Source organism: Danio rerio, chromosome 24, assembly GCF_049306965.1.
Source record: "Danio rerio strain Tuebingen ecotype United States chromosome 24, GRCz12tu, whole genome shotgun sequence".
Classification (NCBI taxonomy): Eukaryota; Metazoa; Chordata; class Actinopteri; order Cypriniformes; family Danionidae; genus Danio; species Danio rerio.
In genome coordinates this window covers 43,031,921-43,044,817 of record NC_133199.1, presented here as the reverse complement: position 1 = coordinate 43,044,817, position 12,897 = coordinate 43,031,921, and the positions used below count along the sequence as shown (strand labels likewise).

At 32.8% G+C, this 12,897-nt stretch overlaps 1 protein-coding gene across 40 annotated transcripts in view; it reads right to left on the bottom strand.

The window, feature by feature from the left end:
* Window positions 1-1,740: 1,740 nt before the first annotated feature.
* Window positions 1,741-12,897, bottom strand: part of si:ch73-103b11.2 — a 109,196-nt gene continuing 98,039 nt past the window's right edge. For 10 of the 40 annotated variants that reach the window (XM_005162900.5, XM_073941145.1, XM_005162901.5 and 7 more), the window contains 2 exons: window positions 11,771-11,847; window positions 1,741-2,852 (listed from right to left, as the gene is read on the bottom strand). In XM_005162900.5, coding sequence (XP_005162957.1) covers window positions 2,781-2,852; window positions 11,771-11,847 — 149 coding nt within the window. In that variant the 3' untranslated portion in view covers window positions 1,741-2,780. Of the gene's footprint in view, window positions 2,853-10,913; window positions 10,974-11,770; window positions 11,848-12,897 lie in introns of all 40 variants that reach the window. The other 30 variants (XM_005162902.5, XM_073941147.1, XM_073941132.1 and 27 more) reach the window with 4 other exon arrangements.

Below are 12,897 nucleotides of genomic sequence, written 5' to 3'. Positions count from 1 at the left end.
CATCACATCCAACACAATCACGCGTGCAAAAACATTGACGATCTGTGTTTTGAGGGATATTTAGTGACTATTTTAGAGGTTATTGTAGGTCAAACTATACAAATGAAGTGTCTACTTTTTCTTTTTTAGGATACGTGCAGATTCATTCATTCATTCATTTTCTTTTCGGCTTAGTCCCCCTATTAATTCAGGGGTCGCCACAGCAGAATGAACCGCCAACTTATCCAGCAAGTTTTTACGCAGCGGATGCCCTTCCAGCCACAACATCTCTGGGACATATCTACCCAGACTCGTACACTACTGACAATTTACCCTACTCAATTCACTTGTACCCCAATTCAACTGTATATGTTGTCTGTGTTATAATAAACACCTAAAAAAAAGAGGCGCTTTTTATTTTTTTTTATAAACTCAAATTTGGCAGTGTACCTTTCAGGTTCTGTGTGGTCTAGCGTGCTGTAATTCATTTTGGTGGTTCCTGCACATGTATTACCCAGCTCGGGTATCCAAAATACTGTGTATTTAAGTGTAAATAACTTTTGTGCAGTAGTATAAAAACCCAAGTGATGCATATGTGCATAAAATATAGCTTCTACACTTTCAAACGACACCACTTAAGGCGGTCTGGTGCAATGCTGGCCCTTTAAATCTTAAAGTGAAAGTCGATGATGTCACAGACCCGGTCCACAGAATTCATTCATTTCTTGTCAGCTTAGTCCCTTTATTAATCTGAGGTCGCCACAGCAGAATGAACCGCCAACTTATCCAGCAAGTTTTTACGCAGCGGATGCCCTTCCAGCCGCAACCCATCTCTGGGACATATCTACCCAGACTCATACACTACTGACAATTTACCCTACTCAATTCACTTGTACCCCAATTCAACTGTATATGTTGTCTGTGTTATAATAAACACCTAAAAAAAAAGAGGCGCTTTTTATTTTTTTTATAAACTCAAATTTGGAAGTGTACCTTTCAGGTTCTGTGTGGTCTAGCGTGCTGTAATTCATTTTGGTGGTTCCTACACATGCATTACCCAACTCGAGTATCCAAAATACTGTGTATTTAAGTGTAAATAACTGCAATAGAATAAAAACCCAAGTGATGCATATGTGCATTAAAAAATAGATTCTACACTTTCCAACGAAACCACTTAAGGGGGTCTGGTGCAATGCTGGCCCTTTAAATCTTAAAGTGAAAGTCGATGATGTCACAGACCCGGTCCACAGAATTCATTCATTTCTTGTCAGCTTAGTCCCTTTATTAATCTGAGGTCGCCACAGCGGAATGAACCGCCAACTTATCCAGCAAGTTTTTACGCAGCGGATGCCCTTCCAGCCACAACCCATCTCTGGGAAAGGTCCACGGAGTTTAACTAGTTACCGGGCTGACCCCCCTTACATCAAGTCCTTCAGTGGTGATCAAGCATAAAACCCCCCTGCAATTCACACACTGGTTACACTTTATAATAACTGTGCTAAAATAATACTCAAGATGATAGTAAATGTACTTGACCGTACTGCAGCGTGAACTCTGGCAGAGCTCCAGGTGAACATGTGCATTGAGTTAATGAAGAAGCATCAGATTACTGGATTACCTTCAGATTACTTCATCATACAGTATCAGTCGTCTGCCGCTCACCAGATATCATGTGTTGGGCTCACATCTACTGCTGAAATTAAAGTCCTGCTTTCTGAGAACCAAGTCTACTTCCTGGAACACAAACAATCAGCACAAGAGTTCCCATTCAAAAAAACAGCGTTTTTATTATTACATTATAGTATCACATATATCAACCCAAATAAAAATATTCATACAGGCAATTAGGTGTGGACAGACAGATATAAAGTTTTGCTTTAACTCTATGCAGACCGAGAGACCAATCTTCTCTAAAACCGAATATTTACAAAGCAAATATTGAATATTATTATTAATATACAGTGAGTTTCATCGCTGCGTCTTCAATACGTTAAGCAGAATTAACAAGGAATCACATGTTTTCCGACTCAAAAAGTGCTTCGTATTCATGCAGAGGCCGGCGTATTGAACATCTGGAATAGCACGAACCAAAATATTTAATAAGAAAACGTCCCGCGATCGGATTTAGTTACAGGACGACAAAACTAAGCTCAATATCAGTAGCCGGACGACTTACGGTTGCTCTATTCTGCATAAACCATAAAGCAATTAAAAACAGCACTTAGATTCTCCTCAAGTCAATGACTGAAGCATATAATCACCCCAAAAACACACACACACACACACACTCACGTTTACCAGCTTATACAAACCACGTCATTTCATCTCAAGGTTTTACAGTACTAGAAAGTCTGGAAAAGTGTTACCACGTACGCAGGACTCCACTCGTATTTACAATATCATTGGCAAAATAACATCTCAGAATGATCTCAATAAGCACCTCTAGACACAACAGCAGCTGCTTCTCCATTCAGAAGAAAAACACACACACTTATCTAGTGTACTAGTTCAATACTGAGTGTGTTCATACTGTGTATATATATTTATACGTGTATACTGTGAGAGGAACAGCTTCAGGACGCGTAAAGAACAGAAGACATCCAAAATATGAGGTTATTCAGAGCTGAAGGTTGGCAAAACATGGTGTGGAAGGTCATTCCCTTAAGTTGCACAAATAATATTTAAAGGACAATCAGACAGGTGTGGTTTTTTTATCCTGCGTCATCTACTAAAACAAGAGAATAATCAGAGAGGAAGGAAATAGAGAGTAAACGACAGAAAGAAACGGTGAAGGATTGTTATTAAATCTTCCTGGAGTCTTTCGCTTCGAAGAGCTTCATCCTCTCCTGTACGGTCAAGCCCTCCTTTAAACTCTGAAAAAAAGAGAGAGAAGAGTACATGATCAGATTTATCAATGATGACAGGTGAATTATGCTTTATTAGACTTTAGTTTGCAACACAGAAACACTAATGTTTATATAAAGTGATCTTTAATTGTACATAATTGCATTTTATAAGCAAAACTCTGCTTTAAAATCAAGACAAATTTGAAATAATTAGGCCAAGTATGTTGAATATTACATAAAAGTAGGCGCTGTCAGCCAGGAAATATAAATATAATCAAATGTACTATGTAATGTACATTAAAAATTATATTCTCTGTAATAAAAAAACAAACATTTTGAAAAGAAAAAAGCAACAAAAAAAAAACAATTTATTGTTTTTTTTATATAACATCCTAAAAAACTAATATTAAATAATTCCAATAAAATAAAATACACAATATAAATTACATTAAAGAATTTTATTTGCTATAAATATATCGTCGTCACATGCAAAAAAAATGTAAAAGAAAAAAGAAACTAAAGACATAAAACAGTTGTCTTGTATATAACAGCCTGATTAAACAAAAAAATATATTATTACAATAAAATAAAATATACAATATAAATAACATTAAAATGCAAAAATTGCTAAAAATATAGTCGTCCCTTCAAAAAAGAACATTAAAAAAGAAAACATAAATAAATTAATAAAACAGTTTGTCTTGTGTATAAGAGCCTGATTAAAAATATAAAAAACTACAAATTAATAATTGCAATTAAATAAAATATACAATATAAATTACATTTAAAAAACATATTTTGCTATAAATAAACTGTCATCACATGCATAAATAAATACAATTTTTAAAACAAAAAACTTAAGAAATAAAACGTGTTTATTTTCTTGTGCATAACAGCCCAATTAAACATATAAAAACAAAAAATGAATAATTGCAATAAAACAAAATATACAATATGATCTACATTTAAAATTATATTCTCTGCTATTTAGTCATCACATGTGAGAAGTAAATAAATCCCTTTTAAAAGAAAAATCAGTTAAAGAAATAAAACCCAGTTTATTGTCTTACAGCCTTTTTAAATATATAAAATGTATTAATTGCAATCAAGTCAAATACAATATGCAATAGAAATTACAATTAAAGATTTTTGTTTGCTATATATATATATATATATATATATATATACTGTCGTCACATGCAAAAAATACATTTTTAAAAAGAAAAGAAAAAACTAAGGAAATAAAGCAGTTTATTGTCTTGTATACACGCAGAAATAAAGGCACATGAGTTGTCACTGGGGTGGTATCTTTTTACAAAAGGTACAAATTTGTACCTAAAAGGTCCATATTAATACCTCAAAGGTACATATTTGAACCTAAAGTACAAAAGAGTTCCTCTTAAAATGTTTAGGTACTAATATATACCTTTGAGGTAACAATATGGAACCTTTAAGTACAAATGTATACCTTTTGATAAGGTACCACCACAGTGACAGCTCGCGTACCTTTATTTCTGAGAGTGTATAACATCCTGATTAAACTTATACAACTAAAATTTAATAATTGCAATAAAATAAAAAATATAATATAAATTACATTTAAAAAATGTTTACATACAAAAAAAACAAAAAAGAAATAAAGTAGTTTATTGTCTCATGCATATAAGACTAATTGAAACTATATAAAAAAAATTAATTGCAATGAAATAAAATAAAATTATAAAATTATAAAGAAAAAATATAAAAAAACTAAATAATCCAAAATATTCAATGGCCAAAATGCTGTAACCTGATTATATAATATTCTCTGCTGTAAATAATTGCAGTAACAAACACAAAATAATAATAATAATAAAACAAGAAATTAAAATACAACTCTAATAATTATGATGTCCTTTGATCATCTATTGTATCCTGGCAGTTAATTATAATATTTATACCAAACATTGATTTATTTAGTAATTTTCTTCACATTTGACTTTGTCTTCACAACATGCACATTCCTTAAAGGGACATTCAGGGAGTTTTAAACCAAAGCCTGCTTGTGTGTTCACCTGGGTGTCTGTAAATGACCCTTTTTTTTGGTCATCATTGTTTTCAAGTCTGGTTCCTTCATTGTGCAACATGAAACCAGCGAAAAGCCTTCACATGCACACTGTGTACTGCCGGAACACACACACACACACACACACACACACAGACACACACACACACACACACAGACAGCGGTGTCTGCTTTCATGATTATTATGACACTATTAGATCTGTCTCACTGCCTTCAAAAACTAAACGGGACACACGACACTTCATTTCCTCGTGTCTTTAACTAATGAAAAAAGAAATCTGCATCATTTTGAACAGAAGTTACTTGCCGGAAAGGGACCTCAAAATGTAGACCCACACAGACGAGGGACAGTTCACCCAAAATGATGAGTCACTCATTATTTACTCAGCCTTTACTTGCTTCAAACCTTTAAGAGTTTCTTACTTCTGTTAAACACAACAGCAGATATTTTGAAGAATGCTGAAAGTGGGAAAAACAAATACGATGGAAGTCAGCGAGTTTTTTCAAAATATCTTCTTTTGTGTTTAACAGAAGAACGAAACTGACCAAGCAAAGGGTGAGTAAATGACGACCGAATATTTTGAGTGAACTATCTCATTAAGATAAGAGGCTTTGAATAAAAATATCCCTGAATGTTCCTTAAAAGTTGTGTATTGAGGGTTTAATCACACAGAAACACAACAAAATGAACAATGACACACACACACACACACACACACACACACACACACACACACACACACACACACAATTCAGACGGTAATTGTTTTACATGTATTTCAGTATTAGTGATTGTATCCTCACCAGACTTCCCCCCTATAACCCTTATTCACCATTCCCAAATAATATACAGTGCTGCCAAATTAGGCGGTTTCCCGAAAAAATTTACATAGACGGGTAGAGAAAATTTGGGCAATTTTCACCTCTACGGAACCTACTTACAGAACTACCTCACTTATAAACCTGTTATGATTTTCCTAAACCATTTTCAGATCTCTCCAGAGATGTTCAATAGGGTTTAGTTCTGGGCTCTGGCTGGGCCACTCAAGGACATTCACCGAGTTGCTGTGAAGCCACTCCATTGATATTTTGGCGGTGTGCTTTGGGTCGTTGTCCTGCTGGAAGATGAACCGTCGCCCCAGTCTGAGGTCAAGAGCACTCTGGAGCAGGTCTTCATTCAGGATGTCTCTGTACATCGCTGCATTCATCTTTCCCTCTATCCTGACTAGTCTTCCAGTTCCTGCTGCTGAAACACATCCCCACAGCATGATGCTGCCACCACCATGCTTCACTGTAGGGATGATATTAGCCTGGTGATGAGCGCTGCCTGCTTTTCTCCAAACATAACGCCTGGCGTTCACTCCAAACAGTTCAATTTTAGTCTCATCAGAGCAGAGAATTTAGTTTCTGATGGTCTGAGAGTCCTTCAGATGCAGATTCCAGTCGGGTAGTGGCTTTCGTCTGGCCACTCTACCATACAGGCCTGATTGGTGGATTGCTGCACAGATGGTTGTCCTTCTGTAAGGTTCTCCTCTCTCCACAGAAGAGCGCTGGAGCTCAGACAGAGTGACCATCAGGTTATTGATCACCTCCCTGACTAAGGCCCTTCTCCCCTGACCACTCAGCTTAGATGGCCGGCCAGCTCTAGGAAGAGCAGCAGAAATGTTTCTGTAAGCTTCCCCAGTCTTGTGTCTCGAGACAATCCTGTCTCGGAGGTCTACAGACAATTCCTTTGTCTTCATGCTTGGTTTGTGCTTTGACATGCACTGTCAACCCTGGGCCTTACATAGACAGGTGTAGCCTTTTCAGATCATGTCTAATCAACTGAATTGACCACAGGTGAACTCCAATGAAGCTGCTGAAACATCTCAGGAATGATCAGTGGAAGCAGAATGACCTGAGCTCTATTCAGAGCTTCACGCCAAAGGCTGTCAATACTGATGTGCATGTGATTTATCAGCTTTTTATTTTTAATAAATTTGCAACTTTTTCACATTGTCATTATGGGGGATTGTGTGTAGAATGTTGAGGAAATCAATGAACTCGATTCATTTTAGAATAAGGCTGTAACATAAACAAATGCGGAAAAAGTGATAGTTTCAGGATGCACTGTATATGGTAAAGGCTTTTAATCTAATTAATACAAAATAAACATCTTTAGCATTATTAATAGGCTCCTGATTGACTGATGTTGTTGTTGGTTTGCACCGAATTCAGACTTTCTTTTCTAAAACGTCTCCTAGTTATTTTATTTTCAAGATCTGAGGTGAATATCTGCAGCTGCTTTTAGTAGTATGGCAATAAATGTCTTGTAAAATGGTATTAAAACTCGCATTAGGAGCATTTAACACTGAATAAAGCACATAATCAGTATCTGAGGTGATCCTTGTCATAGTAGTTTATGCAGTTTTTCTGCTTTAGAATTTCCGAAATAGAAATTTTGCACATTGACGATACAGATGGTCAGGACAACAACTCCCTTTAACATGGAAAAGATAGCTTATAAATGCCTCATTATACCAAATCACGTGTTGTTAGGACACGGTGTGAGACAGATTAGATCCTATATTTATATTTTATAAACAAATAATGACAGAATTTATTATTTTTTTTAGGTCAACTATCCCTTTAAAGCCATACAAATGTTAATCTTCAAACAATTACCCTCTTTAAACACCACAACACAAAATCACACTTACACTGAGACACATAAAGCATGGAAACCAACATACAGACAGTAAGAACACATAACAGGGATCTGCGCTGGTTATGTGTCGACCTGCCAAACCAGGTTAAGCAGCAGGAGAGACTCAGACTGTGGGAAGATGTAGAGCTCATGCAGGACTCAGAGCTGTGTTTACACTGGAATACTAGCTCAGCAAATATTGCACAGCACACAATATACTGCTGTTGAAGAATATGGGAATACGGTTAACCAGTAAGTATGGTTTAAAACTATGGAAGTCACATTTATACACTGTAAAAATCTGAATGTTAATTTACAGGGTTCATATTTTGTGATTCACATTTGCTTTGTTTATTTACAGTTGTGAACTGCATTATGGGATGTCGATATCTGCTCTGTCCATTTTTGATGTTGGAAATTCAACACTGCAGGTTAACCAAGTGACTTTTATTGGCATTTTAGTAGTATTTAGTATACAGCTCAAGTCAGACTTATTAGCCCCCCTGAATTATTAGCGCCCCTGTTTATTTTTTTCCACAATTTCTGTTTAACAGAGAGCAGATTTTTTCAACACATTTCTAAGCATAATAGTTTTAATAACTCATTTCTAATAGCTGATTTATTTTTATCTTTGCTATGATGACAGTAAATATTATTTGACTAGATATTCTTCATGACACTTCTACACAGCTTAAAGTGACATTTAAAGGCTTAACTAGGTTAATTAGGTTACTAGGCAGGTTAGGGTAATTAGGCAAGTTATTGTATAATGATGGTTTGTTCTGTAGAATATTAAAAAAATATAGCTTAAAGAAACTAATAATATTGACCTTAAAATGGTGTTAAAAAAATGTAAAACTGCTTTTATTCTAGCTGAAATAAAACAAATATGACTTTTTCCAGCAGAAAAAATATTATCAGACATACTGTGAAAATGTCCTTGCTCTGTTAAACATAATTTGGGAAATATTTAAAAAAAGAAAAAAAAATCTAAGGAGGGCTAATAATTCTGACTTAGAAAATAATAGAAATATTAGATATAGAGAAAATTAAGTCAATTAAAATAACAGAAAATGTACTGGCAGTTTGTTAACAGGTTTTTGTACCTTAATTTACAACACAAACACAGACAATATAGCACTTTAAACTATCAAAAAATACATCACTCTTCAAACTTAACCCTCTGGGGTGTGAGGGTGTTTTGGGGCTTTGGAGAAGTTCGGACATGCACTGACATTTGTGTTGTTTTCAATATCTTAAAAACATATAAATGGCTAAAGTATGATAACACTGTAAACAGCACAAGTTGGGCTACAATAATACCTGAACAGAATGTTTGTATGTGTTTGCGTTTTTGAGTAAGAAACGTTTATGCGTGGTAAGTGAAAAACTAAACATTTAAAGTCATTGAAACAAGGCCGTGAACCACAGCAAACGTTTGTGCACAAGACTTTTGAGAACTGGATCTTGTGACCTAGTGTTTTTGCTTCAAAATGATGTGAGAATCATCTTGTTTACTTGCTCACAGAAAACAATATAATTAATTAAAAATTCTAAGTCACTTTCTGTGTGAAACTGAATATTCTATAAACAGAATAACTCAAAAGGTCCAGCATTATCATGATGCTAAATATATACATATCTCTTAATTTCACATTATTCGGAGACTTAACCACAAACGTTTTATGGAATGAAGTATTCACCTGTGATATTTTTATTATCTTTCAAATATTTACCAAGTGCTGTTTACAAAGAACATTTTTCAGTTTTTCCACTGCAACAGAAACAAAATCTTCTTTTTGAGGTCGGTTCGGTTGCATTTCTAAGAGCTGATTTTTTTTTAGGAGACCTCCTTTTAAAATCTGAAAAGCAGGTTTGAGCTATTTGAAGACTACAGTAATCAAAGCCTTTTTTAATACGATGCAATTTAAGATCTTTTAAGGCTCCGCACCCTGTTTTTCTAAACAACACATGAATACAGCTAAAATTAAGAATAAATTAAAACTACAGAATGCATTATTGCAGACACATTTAGACAAGCCTTTTATTCTAAGAACCGCCGGTGAAATTAAATTCTTTGTCAAATATTTCCTAAGTAATGTTTGGTAGAGCAAGGACATTTTTTGCAGTATTTGTCTACTGGAGAAAGTCATATTTCTTTCAGTTTGAGTGGAATATCTAAAAAAAAAAAACATTATTTATAAAAATAATAAGTAAAAACCCATCAAACGATATTTATGTAGGCAAAATCCCAGCAAGCATGTATATTACCGAGCTCCACCAAACCTATAAATGGACTTTGGTTCCGCCTGTGTTGTTTCTGTATGATGATAGACAAAGAGATTTAAGTAGATTTCAAAACCAAAACCTTTTTGGACATTTTAGGGCTTATTAAGGCTATGTTTTTGTGCTTTAAAATTTAAGACCTTTTCAGGCTTTGCAGACACCCTGTTTTTCTAAATAAAAGGTGAATACAGTTAAACATTAAGAGTAGTTTAAAACTATGGAGTGCATTATTGCAGTCACATTTAGACAAGCTTTTTAATCTAAGAAGAAAATTATCACCAGTGAAATTTTTATTCTTTGTCAAATATTTTTTAAGTGATGTTTATGAGAGCGAGAACATTTGTTTAAAAAAAAAAATGTAAAAACTGTTGAAATTGCACTTTAAGCTAAATACTAGTATATTTTACACTGGTATATTGGTACTACAATCTCTTGCGCATTATGTTTGTCAAGACGTAGCATGAACTGCACTTTAACTAATCCTTACTTAAACCCAATATTTCCTACAATAACTTTCCATCAACCGTCAGACTGTGTGTACACCTTTTTGACTGTGTACTTGTCTATTTGTGCCTACATGTGTGTAGTGTGTTTTTCTTAACACATTTATTGTCTTTCACATATATTCTCTTACTAATACCTTCCAACATTGCTAATTGTATATTGTTTTTTTTTTTTGGGAGTATGTTTTTGGGAGTATGTTTTTGGGAGTATGTTGTCTGTAATTTGCACCAGCACCTAAGCTTTCACTCATTACAGTACACGTGCTGCTGATGATGTGACAATAAAAAGTGATGTGTGTATTACTGCATTATGTTACTGGCTGCAGTTCACTGAATGACCACCGGTGTCTCTAAAAAGCAACTGTTCCTGAGTTCTACTATTTCATTTAATTTTGAGCAAAAATATGTGACGTCACGGTAATGATTGGTTTCGGTTTATTCATCAAATTGGAAATTAAGTGGTGTGCGCTGCACTGTGGGATAAAGTATTCTGTGCAATATGCTGTGTATTCCATGCTAACACAGCCGTACTCTCACAGGAGCGATACCTGCTTCACCTGATGGGGTCACAGCAGTCAGAAACCCTCGATTAACCCCTCACTGTCTGCCTGACAGGACAACGTACACATGTGAGGATACACACACACACACACACACACACACCACATTTCACACGCAGAGGGCTGTCAGCGGTCTCTTTTAAATCATAGTAAATTTAAAACAAATTATTCACAAATGTTTACAAACCCTGTAACATCGATCAACATCTGAAAGGTAACAAAAACTTATAGATATATTATTGTATAGCATGATATATTATATGAGCTTACATATTATTTGATTATCTATATACATATAATTATTAATTGTATATTTATAATACATTATATATAAATAAACTACTGCAGATGAATAAAATTTGATTACAATATGAATTGGAATAGATTAGTGACCTAAAAATAACTTAAAAGTATTATGATTATTATTAGATAGAAATAATATTACAAATTTTGTTAACTATATATACATATATATATATATATATACACATATACATATACATATATATATACATATATATATATATATATATATATATATATATATATATATATATATATATATAAAATATTTTCTTCCTGTGATGGTAAAGTTTTACATTTATTCTATTCTTTTATAGTACAATATTAAAACTATAATATTTGTTTCTATACAGATTTATCGTTTTGCATTTATTTAATCTCGAATGTAAATGATCTCTTCTGCAGACAGCCCTGATAAACAAACACATATATTTCTCAAACGTCCATAAACAAAGCACAAACTAAACAACAGGCATATTTCAATGTGAATGAAAATGTACAAACACCTTCATCGCAGACAGAGAAAAACATGCTGCTCTCACCTTTGACCTGACTCCACGCATCTGTCTGGATTTTTCCTTCTTCAGGAAATCTGGGTTACTCTTTGACTTCATAATGTCTGCAGAGAAACAAGAACACGATTTAAGTCATGTATCCTGTATACAAAGACACAGTGAAATGTTTAGTTTTGTGCATATAACTTTTGTAATAAACTTCCAGGTGTTTTGAGATGATCTAATATGAATTGTCAGCATTGAACTTGCTCAGCAATGTAATTTAAAGTAAACGGAAAATGCACACTCCTGTGTAAAAAAAATAAATAAATTTAAAAAAAAAAAAAAAAAAATATATATATATATATATATATATATATATATATATAAAAATATAAATATATATATATATATATATATATATATATATATATATATATATATATATATATATATTTATATATATATATATATATTTATATATATATATATATATATATATATATATATATATATATATATATATATTTACATATATATATATATATATATATATATACACACACACACAGTTGAAGTCAGAATTAAACGCCCCCTTTAGATTTTTTTTCTTTTTAAAATATTTTTCAAATGATGTTTAACAGAACAAGGAATTTTTCACAGTATGTCTGATAATATTTTTTCTTCTGGAGAAAGTCTTATTTGTTTTATTACGCCTAGAATAAAATCAGTTTTTAATTTTTTAATCACCATTTTAAGGCTAATAATTATGATATAAAAAAAAAAAAAATATATATATATATATATATATATATATATATATATATATATATATATATATATATATATATATATATATATATATATATATATATATATATATATATATATATATATATATATATATCCCAAATGAGGTTTAACAGATTCAGCCATTGTATAAAAGTAGTTTGTTCTGTAGACAATCGAGAACAAATATTGCTTAAAGGGGCTAATAATATTGACCTTAAAATGCTATAAAAAAAAATTTTAAAAACTGCTTTTATTCTAGCTGAAATAAAACAAATAAAACTTTCTCCAGGAAAAAAAATATTATAGGAAATACTGTGAAAAATTACTGAATCTGTTTAACATCAATTTGGAAATACATAATATATATATATATATATATATAT